We start from the raw sequence: 21,677 nt of genomic DNA on the forward strand, positions 1-21,677 counted from the left end.
CTTCTAGGGACACAGTTCAACCCAGCACACATACTTTCAGATCAGAGAACCTTGATCCTTTTCTCTCCTTGCTTTGGTAGTTACAATATATCAAATACATTTACCAAGCACCTGGCTGATACTCTTTCAGTGGAAAAATGCCCCTAAGTATAAGGCTTTGTCTTACATGAAACTGATTAGGTTTGTAAATTTTGTAGTTAGATTAATTCAAATATTTGTGCTCTTTTTTGGATTGAGAGGAGTTAGAAATAAATGTTCAGGCCATTGACATTAAGAGAATCCCCGTATGAGTGTCATACCGACTTGGGAAAAGCAATACAACCTCCTGATGTTTTGTTAAAGACGTAGCCAACAGCTTGGTCAAAGTGTAGAATCTTAAAGAACTGTGTAGGGCTTCCCTGGTGGCACAGTGGTTAAGAATCTGCCTGCCAATGCAGGGGACACGGGTTCGAGCCCTGGTTGGGGAAGATCCCACATGCCGCGGAGCAACTAAGCCTGTGCACCACAACTACTGAGCCTGTGCTCTGGAGCCCGCGAGCCACAACTACTGAGCCCACGTGCCACAACCACTGAAGCCCGCGTGCCTAGAGCCCGTGCTCCGCAACAAGAGAAGCCACCGCAATGAGAAGCCTGCGCACCGCAATGAAGAGTAGACCCCGCTCACCACAACTAGAGAAAGCCCGCATGCAGCAACAAAGACCCAACGCAGCCAAAAATAAAGAAAATAAATAAATTTATTAAAAAAGAAAAAAACAACTGTGTAGCCAAGCAGGTCTTGTTATGGAATTGCTTACTGGCTTTTAAAAGTGGGATAGTTTGGGGCTTCCCTGGTGGCGCAGTGGTTGAGAGTCCGCCTGCCGATGCAGAGGACACGGGTTCGTGTCCCGGTCCGGGAGGATCCCACATGCCGCGGAGCGGCTAGGCCCATGAGCCATGGCCGCTGAGCCTGCGCGTCCGGAGCCTGTGCTCCGCAACGGGAGAGGCCACAACAGTGAGAGGCCCGTGTACCACAAAATAAATAAATAAATAAATATAAATAAATAAAAGAAAAAAAATAAAAGTGGGAGAGTTTGAGGTAGTTATGGTTTATGTGGTAAATGCTGACAGCAGTGACTGTTTTTTGAGCACCCACCAGGTGGAGGGTTCTGTGCAAAGTCCTGACACACCCTGACCTGGTCTCTCACCTTAAAGAGCAAAGTACTTGGAAATATTTGTTGACTGATTCTCATGATAGCTTCCCAGAAGAAGTACTGTGCCAGCGCTAGAGGTGGGATCTGAGTTTCCAGAAGGTTAAAATGCTGTCCCCCAGGTCTCACAGGTGGTGAGCGGTGCCTGGTTTGTCCTGGATTCCAGACACTCAGTGGCTTCCCCATAGAGTCCCTCCCAAAGGTCAACGCCCTGTTACTGAAACACAGCAGGGTAGCTTTTCATCGCAGATTCCACACCGGAAGCCTCTCAGTCTCATTCAGGAAGGATTGGAAATAAACACTTAGTAAGTGTTGGGAGAAGGGGTGACAAGAATCTGGAAAATCATAGAGTCAGTGTTGTCCCTCTTTTTGGAGGAGTCATTAGAGCTGGTGTGGGATAGTCTCATTCTCCCCCTCGCTTATGAGGTAGGGTGGCCCCTCCTCGTCCCCTCTGAAGTTAGGTATGGCTGTGTATGTGGCTTGTTGTGTCCAAAGAAATAGGAGCGGAAGTAAACTCTGGTTATTTCTGGCAGAAGTTCCCAGAGCCAGTGTGAAACGCACATTCTCCCAGCGCTGCTGCCTGATGGTCCAAGCACAAGCTGAGAAGGACCTTCCCTCGGCCTGGTCCCTGCGTGACTGTGGTGAGCAGAGCCCCCAGTAGCTCTGCCTAGACCAGGAGAACATGCAGGAAAGAATCTTCTTGTTGTATTAAGCCACTGGGATTTTGGAACTGTCTGTGACTGCTGTATATTCCAGCTCATTGTCACTAATTCAATACATTTAGGAGCAGAACAAAGAGAGTGGAAATTCATCAAGGATTTCCAGTAGAGAAAGTGATTTTGAAGATAACTCTAAACCTTCTTGCAGCAGACTCTCTCAGCATATATACAATATTAAAACAGAAAGTCTAAAGAATAGTTTAATATGTGAAGGTTTGGAGGACAGAACAGTATTAAATTCGCAAGATGTTTAGGTAACCATCTAATCCTAGGACAGTATTTTTTGCTTCTATATTAAAAACTTTGGTCTACCAAGGTGTTCGTCCATTGTTCTTGCGCTAAAGAAAATAGTTTGACATGAAAGGAAGGAGGAAGAAATTTGTGGCTGGGAAACCAGAGGACACAATAAACAGTGACACCTTTATCCAGGTAGTACTGTGAGAACAATAGCATGGTTTTACTCTTAATTTCTGTTGCAAGAGACGTATGTGTTAAAGACAGAGCTTCTGTTACATTTAGTATCGTGTTTCCCTCCTGTGGTTACTGGCATAACCTGGCTTTAAATTATGCTTTGCCTTGCTCTTACCATCAGTTCAGTGTTTGAAAAGTCTTTGTTTATTCATGATGGCTCGTACTCACTTACATCTCACTCCACAGACAATAAACTCAGTTTTTAATGAACAAAGCCATGGTTTAGAAACTGAGAGCCATTGCAACTTGACAGGAGGAAATTTTCCTAGATTTCCCGTAGAGTTGGAATAAGATAAATGGCAATGGAATTTGATGAGTTTACTAGATTGCAGAAATCTGATAAGGGTATAAAAAATTGGTCATCTGCCATAAATTTATATGGACTTTTTTTTTTTTTTTTGGCTGCGTTGGGTCTTCGCCGTTGCGCGCGGGCTTTCTCTAGTTGCGGCGAGTGGGGGCTGCTCTTCATTTCAGTGCGCAGGCTTCTCATTGCGGTGGCTTCTCTTGTTGCGGAGCACAGGCTGTAGGCGTGCGGGCTCAGTAGTTGTGACTCACGGGCTCTAGAGCACAGGCTCAGTAGTTGTGGCGCACGGATTTAGTTGCTCCACGGCATGTGGGATCTTCCTGGACCAGGGATCGAACCTGTGTCCCCTGCATTGGCAGGTGGATTCTCAACCACTGCGCCACCAGGGAAGTCCCTATATGGCCTAATTTAATCTTAGACCAGCATCGTGTTCATTTGATATGCTACTGTTTGTTATACTACTATTTAAATATTTTTGTGACATAAACTTAATCTTGGGGGAAAAAAAGGCATTATCTTTTAAACTAGGCTTAAAAGGTGACACACATTGGAAATACTGATAATTGTGAGCCTTTCATGCTTTTAACTTATGGATAATAATTTTACGATATTTTGGTCTTTTAAGATTCAACGGGTATCGAGTTATTAGGCTACTTTAAATTTCTTTTTAATTAAAAAATTGTAATTGGAGTGTAACTGTTGTACAATATAGTTTCAGGTGTACAACATACCGATTTGATATTTAAATACGTTACTAAACAATCCTAATAAGTCACCATACAAAATTATTACAGTATTGTTGACTGTATTCCTTATACTGTATATTATATCCCTGTGACTTATTTATTTTATAACTGGAAGGGTTTTTTTTTGGTTTGTTTTGTGTTTTTTTGTGGTATGTGGGCCTCTCACTGTTGTGGCCTCTCCCGTTGCGGAGCACAGGCTCCGGACGCGCAGGCTCAGCGGCCATGGCTCACGGGCCCAGCCGCTCCACGGCATGTGGGATCTTCCCGGACCAGGGCACGAACCCGTGTCCCCTGCATTGGCAGGCAGACTCTCAACCACTGCGCCACCAGGGAAGCCCTATAACTGGAAGTTTGTACATCTTAATCCCCTTCACCTATTTTGCCCAACCCCACCTCCCTCCCCTCTGGCAGCCATCCACTTGCTCCCTGTATCTATAAGTCTGTTTCTGGTTTGTTGTGTTTTTTAGATCCCACATATAAGTGACATCACACAGTGTTTGTCTTTCTCTGTCTGACTTATTTCACTTAGCATAATGCCCTCTAGGTCCATCCATGCTGTTGCAAATGGCAAGATTTCGTTCTTTTTTATGGCTGAGTAATAGTCCTCTGTATGTTTGTGTGAATATTGGAGTACGTATGTCTTCTTGAATTAGTGTTTTTGTTTTCTTCAGGTAAATACCTAGAAGTGGAATTGCTGGATCGTATGATAGTTCTATTTTCAATTTTCTGAGGAACCTCCATACTGTTTTCCATAGTGGCTGCACCGGTTTACATTCCCACCAACAGTGCACAGGGGTTCCTTTTTCTCCACATCCTTGCCAACACTTGTTATTTCTTGTCTTTTTGATGATAGCGCTTTGCTTATTTTTAATATTATTGCCAAGAATATCAGAACTAATATCACCTTTAGAGATGATCTAGCCTAGCAGTCCCTTGCAGAGGAATCTTTTTCAAATACATTCTTACATGGTACCTGGTACGTGAAACAGATTTTTTAATATTATAAACTTCTATAATTTGAGACTTGTACTTTTCATAAGGTCAGTGGATGAGGGGAGAAAGGATTATTCTGAACAGGGAAAGGACTTAGTTGAAGAGGCCCTTGGCCTTCACTTTGTATTTTGGTTTGTTTGGCAACTGTTTGAAAGCACTGAACTACGTGATAAGTAGCTGCCAGTGGTAATAGGTTTTATTGGTTTGTTTTACAAGGTTCACCCTGAATCCTTAGGCGACTTCAGTTTTATAGGACTACAGAAAAGTTAATTTAGCAATACAAGTTAATGACATGTAGAACTATGGAGCTGTTATTTTTTATCTTAACTTTAAGATAAAAAAATAAAATCAAATATTTACAGAATCCCAGAACTCTGCACAGAACACCATTTGAAAACTAGCTGTCATGCTCCAGGTAACATCGCTGTAGAACGAGAGCATAGAGTCTGGTTGTACTATCTACTTTTGCAGAGAGATTGTCAAATATTGGAGAAAATGTGAAAGTATTTCTCACTGAAAAGGGTTAGGGTTAGTAAATCCTCATTTTTAAAAGTGTGTTCTGGAAGTTTCTGAGATTTTTTTTTTTTAATTTTCTCTTTTACTCAGTATTGACAGTGGTTGCCAGCCCACACATTGTTCAGCCCATAAGTAACTGAAGTAGTGGGGTTTAGCTCTCTTATGGTTATTATATCATTAAATTATTAATTTTTAAGTTAGTTTGGCATTCTAAAAGAGCCTCGTGACTATTTCCATGGGATTTTAAAAAATCTGATTTATAGTTTTGGTTTGGTTCTCCACTCCCACTGTGAGGTAGATAGCACAGGAGAGTAAGGATTTTTTTATTCTCCAGTTGCAGAATTTTTATCCCTCCACTAAAGCAACTATTAATCTCCTCTTTGAAGAAGAAGCTTAGCTCCTAGTGTTAGAAGGGAACTCTGAAGATGCCCTACTTTAGTTCTGTGCCATTAGGCGCATGGTTTTGTAAAGCTGTGCAAAGAAGAAACTTGTCCAAAACCAAACACATGTCACCTTCCTTTACCAAGCTGGATATTTAAAGGAACCCTGTGGGGAATCCTTTTGCAAGGCAAATACTCCTCTGAGGTATCTGGGTAATAGGAGAGCTCCTGGGGCTTTGAAAAGCCATTAGAACTCTTCTTTCTGTGCTCACCCCCACCAATGGGAGTTATCAGTGCAATGGTTTGTTGCTCCTTGAAGAGAATCTCTAATCTCTGAGCAGCCAGTGGTCCTAGTCCCCCTGTGATCCAGGGCTGCTACTTACCTTCCACTCAGTGGTGCCAGGCATTCCTCCGTGGACTGGAAGACATCTCAGACTGCCAGCCAGCTTGTACTAACTAAATTCTGCACAGTGATTATAGGCTGTTTAGCATCAAAGTTAAATTGAGAAGTAAAAACAAAATGAGAGCATTATAATCCATGATTTCTCTTGTCACTTCCAGCTAATCAGTCTAGAAAACAAGACTAGCATGAGAATTGCTTGTGTTTTTTGATGTGGAATTACTTAATCAATTGTTTCATGTCAAAAATTATAGTAAGTATGGAAACCAGTATGGAGGTTCCTCAAAGAACTAAAAATAGGGTTGCCATATGATCCAGCAATCCCACTCCTGGGCATATCCCCAGAGAAAACCCTAATTCAAAAGGATACATGCACCCCTATATTCATAGCAGCATAATTTATAATAACCAAGACATGAAAGCAACCTAAATGTCCATCGACAGCTGAATGGTTAAAGAAGAGGTGGTATGTATATACAACAGAATGTTACTCAGCCATAAAAAAGAATGAAATAATGCCATTTGCAGCAACATGGATGGACCTAGAGATTATCATAGTAAGTGAAGTAAGTCAGTCAGAGAAAGACAAACATCACATATCACTTATATGTGGAATCTAAAACACCACACAAATGAGCATATCTACGAAACAGAAACAGACTCACAGACATAGAGAACGGACTTGTGGTTGCCAAGGGGGAGGGGAATGGGGGAGGGAAGGATTGGAATTTGAGATTAGTAGATGCAAACTATCATATATAGGATGGATAAACAACCAGGTCCCACTGTATAGCACAGGGAACTATAGTCAGTACCTGGTGATAAACCGTAATGGAGAAGAATAAGAAAAAGAATATGTATATGTATAACTGAGTCACTTTGCTGTATAGCAGAAATTAACACAACATTGTAAATCAACTATACTTCCATAAAACTGGAAAAAAAATATGGTAAGTAAGACCTTGGGTTCAAATTCTGAGTCCACTGCTTACTTGTGTAACATTACACAACAAGTGATTTAATTACCCTAAAGCTGACTCAGAGGGCTGTTGTGAGGTGTAAAGGTAATCCCTTTGAAGTGTATTAATGTGGCATGTAGAGTGTGGCCGCTGCTTTACTAATTCGTAGTTCTTTTTACCATAATTTTTATTATTAATATTGTCATTATTTTGAAATCGTGTTATGCGTAGAGAAATATTACTAGGAAAGGTAAGTAAGGAGGATTAAACTAATCCTGGTTCTTAAAGCCCTTTCTCCCCTCCCTGGCCTGTACCCCTGCAGAATGTGATAAGCTGCGGCAGGATGGCTACCGGAGTTCTCAGTACTACTCCCAGGGACCCACCTTTGCAGCCAACTCCAGTCCATTCTGCGATGATTATCAAGACGAGGATGAAGAACCAGATCCAAAGGTAAGGCTTCTAAATGCAACAGAGGATCCTGGACTGGATCCCAGAAGAGAAAAAGGACATAAGTTGGAAAAACTGGTGAAATCAGAATAAGTCTGTTTTTTAGTTAATAGTATTATCCCACATTAATTTCTTAGTTTTGGCAAATGTACCATGATTATGTAATATGTCAATATTAGGGAAAACTGGGTGAAGGGTACACAAGGAATTCTCCATACTATCTTTACAACTTTTCTGTAAGTCTAAAATTAGTCCAAAAAAGGTAAGTTTGGGACCCAAGGAATTCATTAAAGGGACATAATCAGTGTATTGATTTCCGTACAATATTCAATAAATTACATGAGATATTAAACACTTTATTATACAATAGGCTTTGCATTAGATGATTTGCCCTAACTGTAGGCTAATGTTAAGTGTTCTGGGCGTGTTTAAGGTAGGCTGGGCTAAGCTGCAATGTTCGGTAGGTTAGTGAATTGTATACATTTTGACGTTTGTTTTCAACTTACGGTGGGCTTATCTGACAAAACCCCATCATAAGTTGAGGAAGATCTATACAAAGAAGGTCTTTTATTATAATAGGAAAAGCAGCTATTTCAAAATTGATCTAGCCTATAATTTTAAAAACTCACTTTTCTCTTGTTGGTGTGAGTAAGGAAAATTAAAATCAGAAGATGAATTACATGGTGAGGATTTTGTTTTGTTTAGATTAAGTTTTTTCAGCTTTATTGAAATAGAACTGACAAATACATTTTTATATATGTAAAGTGTGATGATTTGACATACGTGTGCTTTGTGAGACGACCATCACAATTGGGTTGATTAACACATCCATCACCTTCACTACTTTAAACACAGAATTATAATTCATTTTTTAAAAAGTAGTTATTAAGCGTCTTCTGTGTGCCAGCGACTCTTCTAGGTGCTGGTGATGTAACAATGAAGCAAACAAAGGAAATACTCGTCCTTGATGGTGCTTTGATTTGATGGTGAGACACCGAGAATAAATAAGCAATGATGCTGTACTAAGTGACGTGTGCTGTAGAGTAAAATAAAACAGAACAAGAGGTTGCAATTTTAAATTAAAGGGATAGGCCTTCCTGAGCAAAGAGGTGATTGGGATTAAAAGAGTGAGCCATGCAGAAATCTTGGAGACGGACATTCCAGGAAGAAGCAGCAGCCAGCGAATAAATGTTTCTTAATGTATATAGCATTTACCTGCTACTACAAAATGCGAAGATTAATAAGATATCTGTACTTGCCTCAAGAAACTTAGAGCTCTCAGGTAGGGAGAACTCACCAGAATGAAAACTTTTACATATATTAACATGATGCAATAAATGTTTGTCATATAGTGACATTTGAAAGAGAAATTCTTCTGACTTGGGCAGTCACGAAATGGGGAAGGGGTTGGGAGAGGGTGAGGTGTGTAAGAAGAACATTTATAGACTACTGCAACAGGCAAGAAGTCCTGCGGACCTTGAGATCCAAAGAGTGGCTGTGAATGGTGAGGAAGGGGGAAGTTAAAAGCTAAAGTTAAGAGATGGTGTTATTCTAGGAGTTAAGGAGACAAATTTCAAGCGTTAGCTCTGCCACTTGCTGCATTTCTTTGGATGTATCACTTGGGCCTTCAAGGCATTAATTTCTTCATCTAGAAAGTGGTGAGTGGAAAATTGTTCTCTAAGATCGGAGCTGTACTTCTGCCCAAGTTAATTTTAAAAATTAACACAATACCAATACAGTAAGTGCCCTGCGTATTAACGAGTTCTGTTCCGAGAGCATGTTCGTAAGTCCAGTGTGTTCGTAAGTCCAGCAAAGTTAGCCTAGGTACCCAGCTAACACAATCGGCTATATAGTACTGTACTGTAATAGGTTTACAATACTTTTCACACAATACGTATAAAAAAAACACAAAAAATAAAGAAAACATATTTAATATTACAGTATAGTACCTTGAAAAGTACAGTATGGTACCGGCTACATCACCGCTGCTTTTACACTTGCTTCCAGACAACCTGGGCTTGAAATAAAGATACTGTACTACCCTACTCTATACAGTACTGTACAGTAAAGTACACAAAAGCATAAGCACTTGTGGAGGATGCACGCATGTGACAGTGTACGCCAGATATGTGACTTAAGTGATTGGACATGTGAACACGGTTCGCATCTTTGAAAGTTCGCAACTTGAAGATTCATATGTAGGGGACTTACTGTAAAAAGTTGAGTAGTTTTGTTCTGTTTTCGTTTGGAGTTATTTTAGGGGCTGGGAGGAGGAGGGCGAGGACTGGAGAAACTGAGTCCAAGTTTCCTACCTGGGAAAGCTGTAAAACAGAAGAGCAGTGGTGGGGGAAGGAGAACCGGCCTGACCAGGTATTAAGACATAAAGAGTCAAGAATCACTCCAGTGTGGCACCTGGATATACAGACCAATAGGACAGAATATTAAAAACAGACTGTAAAGTCCAGGAGTAGACCTAAATCTTTAGGGATTTAGTATATGATGAAGTTGGCGTTTGAGATCAGGTGGGAATCCATTAACTGTTACGAGGGGCTCCAAGCTAACATCTTATGGTCTCCACGTTAAGACCAAGACCCCTAACTACAGTCATGTCCTTAAATGTCATTCTAACAGTTGGGATCATTTTAAACATGGAGTATATAGAAGTCAACTTAGAGGGAAAATTCTACTGGGGAAACCCTTCACGTTGTATTTCCAGGTGGGCAGTGGAGGTGGGGCTATGGTGAGGAGAGCAGTGAACTATAGAGAAGAAGGGACAGGTAAGTTAACAAATGCTTAAGGGACAAATGGTCTGAGAGCAAAATTAGGATGAAAAGCACGTAACTTGCATTCAAGAAATAATTAAGCATCTATTATGTGCTTAGGATAGAAGCACTCTCCTAAAATGAGAGCTGCTAATAGGGCAAAAGTTAAGGACATAAATTAGAACAGAAAACTTAGGGGACGTCTGTTTTGGTTATTTATTCTGGCTAATCGTTCCAGAATAATTATCCTAATGCAAAACATTTCCCAAGTAGGACTTGTGTTTATGGTGTGGTGAAAGGTATTTTGCTAATGATATCCACATACATCTTTCAAAGTAGTGGTGTAGTGTAGCAAGAAAAGAAATTGCTTGAAATATTTCCAACTATATATGTTATGTATATCATTAAACAGTAAACATGCTGCATGAAAAATGCTGTCTGCAAAGAGATTCAGAAATCTCACAAAATACCTTTTTATTCAACTGTGAAATCAAAGAGTAAGGCATTGCTTTAGTATTGTCCTAGCCTTGGCATTTTTCTGTTCTTTCAGTTTTCAGTGTGTACCAGGTACTACCAAAGAGGTTATTCAGGTATTTGAAGAAAATTCAGTTATAGATGACAGAACACTTCCTTGAGAAGGCATTTCTCCAACTGCCATTGCTGGAGGTTATGTTTGATGAATACCTTCACTGAATCAAGGAAACATTCATAGAGGCCCCATTGTCTCAGCAGAAAGAATGTCAGTCATTACTCAATCTCTTGCATAAAATTCCCCCCCAAACAGATAAATTAGACTGGGATTGTGGCAATAAATCGTTGGCTCTAATGGTATTGCGAGAAACAGAAACTTTCTTTTCTAGTTTCTGTTTTTCTTTGAACTGGCATCTCAGGTTCTGTTTTAGTCTTCACTGATAAGAGATCTTTAAATTGGAGGAGGACTTAGAAGATGACAGAAGGACAGTAGCCTTACTCTGTGACTGCACATGGAGGAGGCTTGTATAAAGTGATGCTTCAGAGCACCGGTCCGGGGCAGCTTTTCCACCTGTCGAAGCTCGTGGCCTTGGCAAATTGCTTCCCTCTGTGAGCTTCAGTTTCCTCAGCTGTGAAGAGTCATAAACGACATGTTCTGGTTTTGCTCAGGACAGTCTGGTTTACAGCTCCTGTTCTGTGTGATGATTCAAAGCACCCCTTTCACTCTCAGAGGTGTTCTGGTTTTGATAATAAATTGCATGATTACCTCACCCACCTTGAGGATGATTGTGAGGTTGAAGTGAATTAAGGTTTGTAAGATCCGTAAGCATGGTGCCTGGTGCATAGTATATGCTCAGATGATGATGACTAGTGTCTTATAAACTGTCTGGTTTTATGAAAATTGGCCACTCTTTCAGTCACTCTGAGTCTTTTATTCCACCCACATAGAATTTCCTACCTAAGGCAATGAATTTGAGAGGTTTCAGCAATTACTAAAAAATTTCTAATTGTGTCTTCACAGGTTATCTACGTGTAGAACTAACCAGTGGTTATACTGGTACTAACTTTATAATGATAGTAAAATGCTTTAGAACTTTTTCAAAATTATATCTCATTTTTACAAGAACTCCCATGAAATAGGTACTTTAATAATCATTACTATCATTGTAACCATCTGGAAACTGAGACTCAGATATATGAAATTACTTTCCCAAGAAGATCACATAGCCAGAATGAGTCAGAGGACATGACCCAGGGCTTCTCACCTTATATTTCATTTCTTTTCATTGAACCATATTGGTGAAATAAAAGGGCAAGATTACTAAATTACCCAGTGCCTTCACATTATGCCTGCCGTTGTCATTTTTCCTTCTATTTTTGACTTGTCTGATGTTCATTCATTCATGCTATTGTTTTCAAAGACCATTTAAGTCCTGCTTGGTCTCAGTATACAGACAGGGCCCCTAGCCTAGGGTAACTTACCATCTAGAAAACCTTTACGACGATCCTAGATACAGTCACTTCTCACTGGGTCTCTCTGGGTGGGTAGTTTCAGGAGGACACAGTGGAAGCACAGGGGAGTCTTTGCCGGCTCCTTGTGTTCACTGCTGTGCAGTCTGTGGTCCTTGTTACTCTGTACCTTTGCAGGCAGGGTGGGAAGATTGGGGTCTGTCATTTCCAGGCCTTTATGCATTCAAACAGTGAGGCTGTCTCCCATAACTTGTTCCGGTTTCTCTTGCTACACACATCCCATTAAATTGGAATGGGCTGTATTCATATCTGCCCTCCATTCTAGACTGGGGCAGGACGGGGGGACAGACACACAGCATTCTCATTGTGTTGATCTCTTATTCCCAGTATGGAGCCAAGCACCTGGCACAAAGAAAAGCTCAGAGGCTGGGCTCGGTGCTGTGTGTGAGTCTACTTAATACTTACGGCAGCCACGCAAGGTAGCCTGCATTGTGCGCATGTCACAAATGCATCTTGGAGGGATTACTCCACTTGCTTAAGATCACGTAGCTTTTAAACCCTGAAACAGAGTTCTCTCTCTCTTTTTAAAAAGAGCATTATGTGGTATAATTTACATAAAGTAAACTACACGTCTTTAAAGTATACAATTTAATAAGTTTTGACATATTTATACATACAGGAGACCATCACCACAATCAAGATAGTGAACACACCCTTCACCCCCAAAAGTGAACTAGGATTAAAACCCAAATCTGTGACTCCACAGCCCCTGTTTTCCCTCAAACAATGAGTGTATGCGGAATTGAGGCTTAGCTACAGCTCTTTCCTGCTAACTACTCTCTTAGGGGAGTTTTGAATTGTTGAGATAATAGGAAGAACATCTTTTTCAACCCATCATCCATCAGTAAAAGAGTGCATAAATAAATGTATTAGAATGAAATGTGGGCTTCAGTGAAATGGATTAACTGTAGCTCACACAACAACATGGATATGTCTTCGAAACAACGGTAAGTAAATAACACTACAAAGAGAATGGTACCATTTTTATAAAGTCAAGCAAGTCTAAATATGTAATTTAGACATATTTATGCACACACATAACAACAATTTAGGGAATGATAAATAACATAGAATTCAGGAGAATGGTTACCTTGGGGGAAGCAGGGAAAAGTTTGGGGTGGATGCAATTTTTTGGTACTATTTTAAGTCATGAGTTGGGTAGTAGGGTCTTAAAAATTCATGTTATTTTGTATATATGATTTATTATAATAAAAGGTCATTAAAAGTAGGAAATTACATTATCACTTTGAACATTTAGGTTCACTTAATATGTGATCATTTAAATCCAAAATATTTTAATTCAGTACAGGGTAAGAAAGTTTAGAGCCCATGATAAAGAGGCTAGGTTTGTGGTAATATACTGAGTAGGAGAGAAGGAACAATTGAAATTATTTAATAATGTGAATGTGGAAACCACCTCCTGGCCATCGTGGAGCTGCTGGATGGGCCATGAACTGTGCTTCTGTGTGGATCCCCCCAAACCACTACCCTTGGTTTTTGCTGTTGGGTCCAGGGCCCAGGGGGCCCGGGGGAGGAATAAGGAGAGAAAAGAATGAAGTCAGGATGTCTTGTGTCTCAGTGTATTGACGGTGGAAGAAGCCTATAGCCAAAAAAGACTCCAGACATTTTGGCACCTTATAAAACTATCTAGAATCTTTCAAAAGAAAGAGTTGACCCAAGAAAGATTAATTCTGGAGAGAAAAACACCATCGACTAAGTAAGTGTCCTGTAAAAAGGACCGGAATGTATGTGGTTTTCCTCTTAAATGGTGCTCTATATAGTTTCATCTGTTCTGTATCTATTTTTATGTAATAATTGCTAAATGAATGCTAACTTTAACTCTGGCTATAATTAGGTTTTCTAATTTTTTTAAATTTATTTATTTTTGCTGTGTTAGGTCTTCGTTTCTGTGCAAGGGCTTTCTCTAGTTGTGGCAAGCGGGGGCCACTCTTCATCGCGGTGCGCGGGCCTCTCACTATCGCGGCCTCTCTCGTTGCAGAGCGCAGGCTCAGTAGTTGTGGCTCACGGGCCTAGTCGCTCCGCGGCATGTGGGATCCTCCCAGACCAGGGCTTGAACTGGTGTCCCCTGCATTAGCAGGCAGACTCCCAACCACTGTGCCACCAGGGAAGCCCAGGTTTTCTAATTTTTAAAAGCATAGCAGATTAAAAAAAAAAAAAAAAAAAAGCCTGGGTGGGCACATGTGTTTCATAGTTAAGCCCACTTTTTGGTAACTTGGCCATCTGCCAAAGAGACCATGTTTCAGGCCCCACCATCCATCTGGTGGGAGCTTGTCTGATTTCCAGACAGGACCTAATAGTCTCTGAAATGCAGGACTTAACAGCATCCAAAATTCACAAAACAACTGCTGGTATGGCAGGTGATCTCCCTTTTTGAATTAAGCAATTTGACACAAGAAATCGAGGTTTCTTATGTTTCATTTGTGACTGTCCATTCCTTCCAGGATAAGGATATGGGGTGTTAATGAACATTACTGATCAATTTACAGTTTTTAAAACTGCATTTAAATTCTGAAAGCAAGACCACTTTAAACTCAATATTAAAAAAAATAATTTACCCTGTACCGAGGGATCCCTTAACATGAAGCATGGTGACGCTATTTAAGTTATTCTGTTCTCAACACAGGAGCTTGAGTTGCTCAAAACATACAGCTGGTAAATGACAGAGCCAGCATGATGATACTGTTTTTTACTCCAGAGTGTAGTGTTCCACCTGCTACACCACACTGTTGACTTTACTCTAGCTTTTTTAAAGGTTTTGTTCTTATTCAGAGATATAAATGGAGATTTTATTTTTATTTTATTTATTTTTGGCTGTGTTGGGTCTTCATTGCTGCGCACGGGCTTTCTCTAGTTGCAGCGACTGGGGGCTACTCTTCATTGCGGTGCGCGGGCTTCTCGTTGCGGTGGCTCCTCTTGTTGTGGAGCATGGGCTGTAGACACGCCGGCTTCAATAGTTGCAGCACACGGGCTCAGTAGTTGTGGCTTGTGGGCCCTAGAGCGCACAGGCTTCAGTAGTTGTGGTGCACAGGCTTAGTTGCTCCCCGGCATGTGGAATCTTCCCAGACCAGGGATTGAACCCATGGCTCCTGCATTGGCAGGCAGATTCTTAACCACTGTGCCACCGGGGAAGTCCGGAGATTTTAATTTTAGATAGAAAACCTAGTAATTTATTGCAAATATTGCCAAGTTGTTATTTTACACTGTTTGACAGCAGAAGCTCTGAGGGCACACGTGGGTTCTAGTCCCAGTTGCCCACTTGTGAAGTTCCCAAAAGTGAAGTTGCTTTACTCCATTTCCTTATTTACAAAACAAGGCTAATGCCGTAAAGATTAAATGAGGTACCAATTCCTATAAAGCCTGTAACCCAGGGCAAGGCATTGAACAATCAGTTACTAAATGGTGACCCCCTTTTTTAGCTAAAATTGTGAAATAGCTCTCTATGCAATTCTGATTTAAAGCCTTCTGAAACTTACATTCTCATGGGAGAGACAAACAAGGTGAATAACTAAAATATATGCATACTGGTGATATGTACTGAAGAGAAAAAAGAAAGCTGAGAAGGGGGATATAAAATATTGGGGAGGAGTTGAAATTTTAGGTAAGTGGACAGGTAAGACCTCAACAAGAAGGGGACTCTTGACTAAGCACCTGAAGAATAAGAAGGTGCTATCTGTGAGGATGTCTAAGGGAAGAGCAAGTGCGAAGGCCCTGAGGCAAGAGAGTGCTTGGTTTGTACAAGGAACTGGATGGAGGATGGTGAGGCTGGAGTAGAATAAATAAGGGATAGAATAGTAGAAGATGAGGTCAGAGGTAGCAGTGGGCCAGTTCATAGGTCATGTTGGGTCTTGTAGGTTATAGTAAGGATACACAGGAGCAGCCATGATCTGACATATTCTATTTATTTATTTATTTTAAACATCTTTTTTGGAGTATAATTGCTTTACATTGTTGTGTTAGTTGCTGCTGTATAACACAGTGAATCAGTTATGTGTATACATATATCCCCATATCCCCTCCCTCTTGCATCTCCCTCCCTCCCACCCTCCCTATCCCACCCCTCTAGGGGGTCACAAAGCACCGAGCTGATCTCCCTGTGCTATGCGGCTGCTTCCCACTAGCTGTCTACCTTACGTTTGGTAGTGTATATATGGATCTGACATATTTTAAAAGGATCCCTCTGGCTTCTGTGTTGAGCAGTAGACTATTAAAGGGGCAGTGGGGAGAAGGGGAGGGTGGCCAACAAGGTCAGAGCATGGAGACCAGTTAAGAGGCTAAGGTAATAACCAGAGCATTACAGTATCCATCTTAATGGAGTAATTGTGATGTGTTCGGCCATTGAGATGATTGAGGTTTCTCCTGTTCCCCTGCTGCATTTATAAATGCTGAGAAGGATGGGAGTCAGATCATTCTGGAAGTTGTACCGTCCTGGTTTTTTATTTCTCTTTAGTAGATTGTGGCACTGTATAACAGTCCCATTTGCATATAACTTTATCTGTGACCTGCATGTCTCGGAAGTTTTCTTGCAAAGGAAGGGAGCACTTTATAAAATAGATGATCTTAGGACTTCCCTGGTGGCGCAGTGGTTGACAGTCCGCCTGCCGATGCAAGGGACACGGGTTCGTGTCACGGTCCGGGAGGATCCCACGTGCCGCGGAGTGGCTGGGCCCATGAGCCATGGCCGCTGAGCCTGCGCATCCGGAGCCTGTGCTCCGCAACCGGAGAGGCCACAGCAGTGAGAAGCCCGCGTATCGCAAAAAAAAAAAAAAAAAAAAAAAAAAAGATGATCTTTGTCACTTGTCATACTGGAGCGGTCCCTGGTCATCATCCCATGGCAACGAGGCTGAACTGAAGTACTATTGCACTGTGACAGTTTTCAATTCTGACACTCTCAGCCAACTGAAAGAAAGGTAGGTTACTAAGGCTGATGAGCCCCATTGAGCCAAATACAGACCACAGAACAGTGCTTCTCCCCCTCCCTCGGCAGACGTCACACGGAAAAGGGAGCCCTCTCGGTAGGGTGTCACCATGCTGTTTATTCTCCATCAAGCTGAAGCTTTACTTTTCTTTCTTTCAGACCTTTTTGATTAGGATTTGCTTCTTATGGCCTTTAAAATTTGTGCTGTATTTCAAAGTTGCCTGAAAAATTATTTCTGTGTATAGATATCAGAAAATCAGAGTAACCTAATTTACTAAACTGAGATTCAACTTCAGACATGTGACCTTTACACAAACTGCATGAAATTCTCAAATAAAATTAATTTTAATTTGTGTATCTGCAACATAAGGGTAGATCATGAGTATTATAAATCAAACCCAACGCGAGTGTCACAACTGCAAAAAGGATAGAAATAATTGATTTACATCGGCATGGCTTAGCTGCTGCTGATTCAAAACTCCCTTTGATTGCCTCTCAAGGATCTGTAGGAGTTGTGATCATTTTGACCAGTGTTGGATCAAATATGAATAGATATCGTGCAATTTAGTATCATCATAGGATGTCAGTAACATATGCTCATTATAAATTGAGTATATTGTCAATTTAATTACACACATTTCACGTTTTCCTTAGGTGGCAAAGAAGCTAGGTTATCATTTTATACACTAATAATATAAAGTCTCAGATATCGAGATGTCTGTTCATATGATTTATACTTTTATTTCCACGATGGCTTTCCCACAGCTCTCATGTCACTAGGTTCACGAATACCTGTAGTGGCGTGTGGAAGGGAGGGAGGATAGCCCTTTTTTACAGCTAAGTAAACTTCAGTGTTTAGGAACAGCTTCAAGATCAATTAACTGTAAAGTGAGTGACCTGAGGCTTTGGATTCTTAGCCTAGAGCCCTAACCCCGCACCATCCCATTTTCATTAGCCCTTGTGTAGTCTTTTTCAGATTTGTGGAGTGCTAGTAGTTGTAGGATAAATACAGATATTTTGCAGGAGGGTTAATTCAATAGCAGTAAACAGAGATGGCAGTGTTCTTTTGTTTGAGATATCTAACTAATGCATTTCTGTAGATGTCTTACTGATGTCCTCTTGGAAACTTGTGTTAAATCCAGAAATGCATCAACACATGCTTTTTGTTTTTTGTGGTACGCGGGCCTCTCACTGTTGTGGCCTCTCCCGTTGCAGAGCACAGGCTCCGGACGCGCAGGCTCAGCGGCCATGGCTCACGGGCCCAGCCGCTCCGCGGCATGTGGGATCCTCCCGGACCGGGGCACGAACCCGTGTCCCCTGCATCAGCAGGCGGACTCTCAACCACTGTGCCACCAGGGAAGCCCAACATGTGCTTTTTAAAGATAGAAGAATCTTCACAAACATAACGTTAAATGAAAGAAATAAGTCACGAAACAGAAAATACAATATACTTTCCCTTAGAGAAAATTCAATTACAGGCAAATGAAGCTGGGGTGTTAGGAGTCAGGATAGCAGTTACCCTTTTGGGGGGCTGTGTGGTTGAGGGGTGCTGAATTGACCTGGGTGCTAGTATGCTAGGAATTCCCTTGGGAAGGTTTATTGACTTTTCATTTTTAAGGAAAACCTGTCTTAACTGCCTTAGGTGGTAGTTAGTTTAAATGCTTTTGATTTGAAGAGCAGTCCTTAAGCGTTTATTATGATTATAACCTGCCATTTCCCAACAAAAGTCAATTACCCTTTTTTGTTGTTATTGTTGCTGCTGTTCCTGAGACCGTCACATTTCTTTTGAGTTCTTGGTGTTTTCTTGTCATAGAACCAGCTACTGGAGCCATGGTGAAGTTCATCATAAAATGCTTGCCAAAACAACTTTCTTGCTTACACTTTTTAAGATGTTACAGGAAGAAGGGTATTGACGAGGGCTCCCCAGTTAGCATGTTAATCTGTATAAAAACAGACACTGCTAGAAATGTTTTCACGGGACTTTGATAAGCTCCAAGCAGAGCTTCAGTCAGCTTCTTATAATTTAACAATTTCACACTGATTTTTTTTTTCCCCCATATAAATGGTTTCCGAAGAGCACAGATAGTTGAGCAACAAAAGCTCTGTCATTTTCAAACTGTTCTTTGAGGTCAGAGCCTAAAGGAAATGAGATTGAGGCTTAAAAACTTTTGTGGGTCAGCAAAACCTTTTTCAGTCCTCATGGCTTAGAGACTAAGGCCTCTGCAAATCATATATATTATGGGTCATACTCAAGGTGATGAACACTTCTCTTGCAAACCGTTGCTTCTGTCCCTAAATGTGACCAATTTTTTTTTTTTTATGGCTTGCTTCAAATCAGTTAAAAAAAATTTTTTAAAGAAATGTATTTTTAAATGTTTCTGCCAGCATTTACACATACTATGGCTTCCTCTCACTTTTTTCCCCTGCAGTGTTCTATCTCTTCGTCGGAAGAGGAAAGACTTTCTACCAGGAGACCTAAAACGCCAACCTCAAGTGACTTCTCTGACTTTAATACTCAAACCAACTGGACCAAATCACTTCCCTTGCCAACACCGGAAGAGAAGATGCGACAGCAGGCCCAAACAGTCCAGGCTGATGTAGTTCCTATTAACATAACTGGTATGCTTTGCTCTGCAGACAGGTTCCAAATGTTCTGGGAGAATGACTATGGCTCTTTGTTTGTTATATGCTCTTAGCATGTCATTTATACATCACAGGTAAATAGCTGTGGTCTGACTTCCTGCTCTTTGTTTAATGAAGGGAATACTAAAACATATATATGTGTGTGCATGTCAAATATATATTGCTTTTAGATTAGAAGACTCTATGTCATCAAAGGTTGATGTCAAAGAACTCAGTGGTCCAGCCATTCAGCTGAAGTGTTTCTTTTAATTGATTTGCCTTCTAAAAATATTTTGGCCATATGGGAATATCTTCTAAATGTGATCTTGGGTAAGAAAATATTAGGTTTACCTTCTGAAGGGCTATTTTAACTGATTTTTAGAAGTGAAGATATAACACTTCAGTGATATTTCTGAATGATTTGCTTACCTTCTTGTTTTCTCAAGTAGAAAAAGAGAAAAATTACTTGAAATAAAAATATCAAGTGAATTAATAATAACTATAAATATATTTTTTTAAAAACTTAATAGGGTGGTAAAATTATATCTTGAGCTCCATAATTTGAATTCTATAACCGTCAAATAAAAATCCATTTCTTCTGAATTTAAAAATATCATCTATGATAATTAAAGTGACAACAAGGTACATAAAGTTCAAAGACAGTATTTCACAAATGTAGAAGAACTGTTAAAAGAAATCAAAACTTTTGTACTTTATCACTTCCATAGCCTACAGAGAAGCGAGGTCAGTGGTTTGGGGAGTGTACAAAATGCAAAATAGACACGTTAAGAGTTAGTAGCTTCAGCCATTAGACTATGTGTTCAAGAGAAATAGTTTACTGATAGTTATATTGATAATCGGTCCATACAAAGCCTGGCTTATAGGGCCAGAACCTAAAAAAAATCAGGTGACCAATAAGGATAAGTTTTCATAAAAAATTAGGATGAAAACCCATAGCACCCTTGCTATGTTTCTGAGGCAACTGCTCTTGACTACTTAGAAAGCTTTTTGCCATGGCATTGGTGGGACTAAAAACATTTTGTAAGGGACTGAAAACATTCTGTAAGGAACTGAAAACATTTTGATAGTTACTGATGAACTTTTTAAAACCTTACAGGATGTTTAAAAATTACATTTAAAACTCTATTTTGAATTGCAGAGAAATTTAATAAATAAGTACCTGAATTATTTTAAATTCCATGTGCATTTTTCCATATTTGCTATACTTAAGCCTTAAAGGAATAGCATGGCATTTCATTCCATTTTCTATAAAAATAACATTGATTTTTCTGAGCGTGATTCTCATTTACCTAGATCATATTTTATTTTTATTTTTTTATTTTTTTTTTTGCGGTACGCGGGCCTCTCACTGCTGTGGCCCCTCCCATTGCGGAGCACAAGCTCCGGACGCACAGGCCCAGCGGCCATGGCTCACGGGCCCAGCCACTCCGCGGCACGCGGGATCCCCCCGGACCGGGGCACGAACCCGCGTCCCCTGCATCGGCAGGCTGACTCTCAACCACCGCGCCACCAGGGAAGCCCTAGATCATATATTTTAAAGATATTTTTAATACGTAGTTACGTTTCAGAACGAAGTACAATGTTTATTGCTCAATGAAATACATGGTGCATATTTTCTACAAGATAATGCATTACATTATTTGATTGATTAAATGCAGCAGAAATGTAATTACATTATATATGATTAAATGCCTCAGAAATAATATTATAAGATAAGATTGTGCTATGAAATGTGACAGTCCTTAATGGAATTAGGGTAAAATGCATTATCGTGAAATTAGGAAATTTAAAACAGAGTAACTAGAGTTTCAGGAATAAAGAATAATTTGCAGTGAAATACATTGTCACAACAGCAGACACTGTCAGTCTCTTTGAACTTAATTCTCTCCTGTGTGACGACTAAGTGGATATGAATTACATAGAGTTTAAAGGAGGGCTTGAAAATGCCACACAGGAAAGGTGAATGACAGTAAACAAATGAGCAGTATGAGTTAGGAAAAAATGCAGTTTAATTCTGAGTGGTTAACGTTTTTGGAAATGTAGAAAGCAAATACCTAATTATGTATTTATTGATCCATTTTCTAGATCCGTGTGTTCACATATACACACACATTTCATAAAGAAGTAATTTTTCTAATATTCTGGTATAAATAAGCATTAAATTTAAAATGTTTACTTTTAGTGGTTGAATTGACATAGGTTATACAACTTCC

General features: G+C 40.3%; 1 protein-coding gene across 6 annotated transcripts in view; it reads left to right on the top strand.

Annotated features, from left to right (window-relative positions):
* The window catches only part of NHSL1 (NHS like 1), a 238,170-nt gene that overhangs the window by 196,560 nt on the left and 19,933 nt on the right, over positions 1–21,677 (top strand). For all 6 annotated transcript variants that reach the window (XM_033406286.2, XM_033406294.2, XM_033406304.2 and 3 more), the window contains exons 3-4: positions 6,998–7,125; positions 19,251–19,440. In XM_033406286.2, the coding sequence (XP_033262177.1) occupies positions 6,998–7,125; positions 19,251–19,440 (318 nt within the window). The remainder of the gene's footprint in view (positions 1–6,997; positions 7,126–19,250; positions 19,441–21,677) is intronic.

Source organism: Orcinus orca, chromosome 12 (assembly GCF_937001465.1).
Source record: "Orcinus orca chromosome 12, mOrcOrc1.1, whole genome shotgun sequence".
Lineage (NCBI taxonomy): Eukaryota > Metazoa > Chordata > Mammalia > Artiodactyla > Delphinidae > Orcinus > Orcinus orca.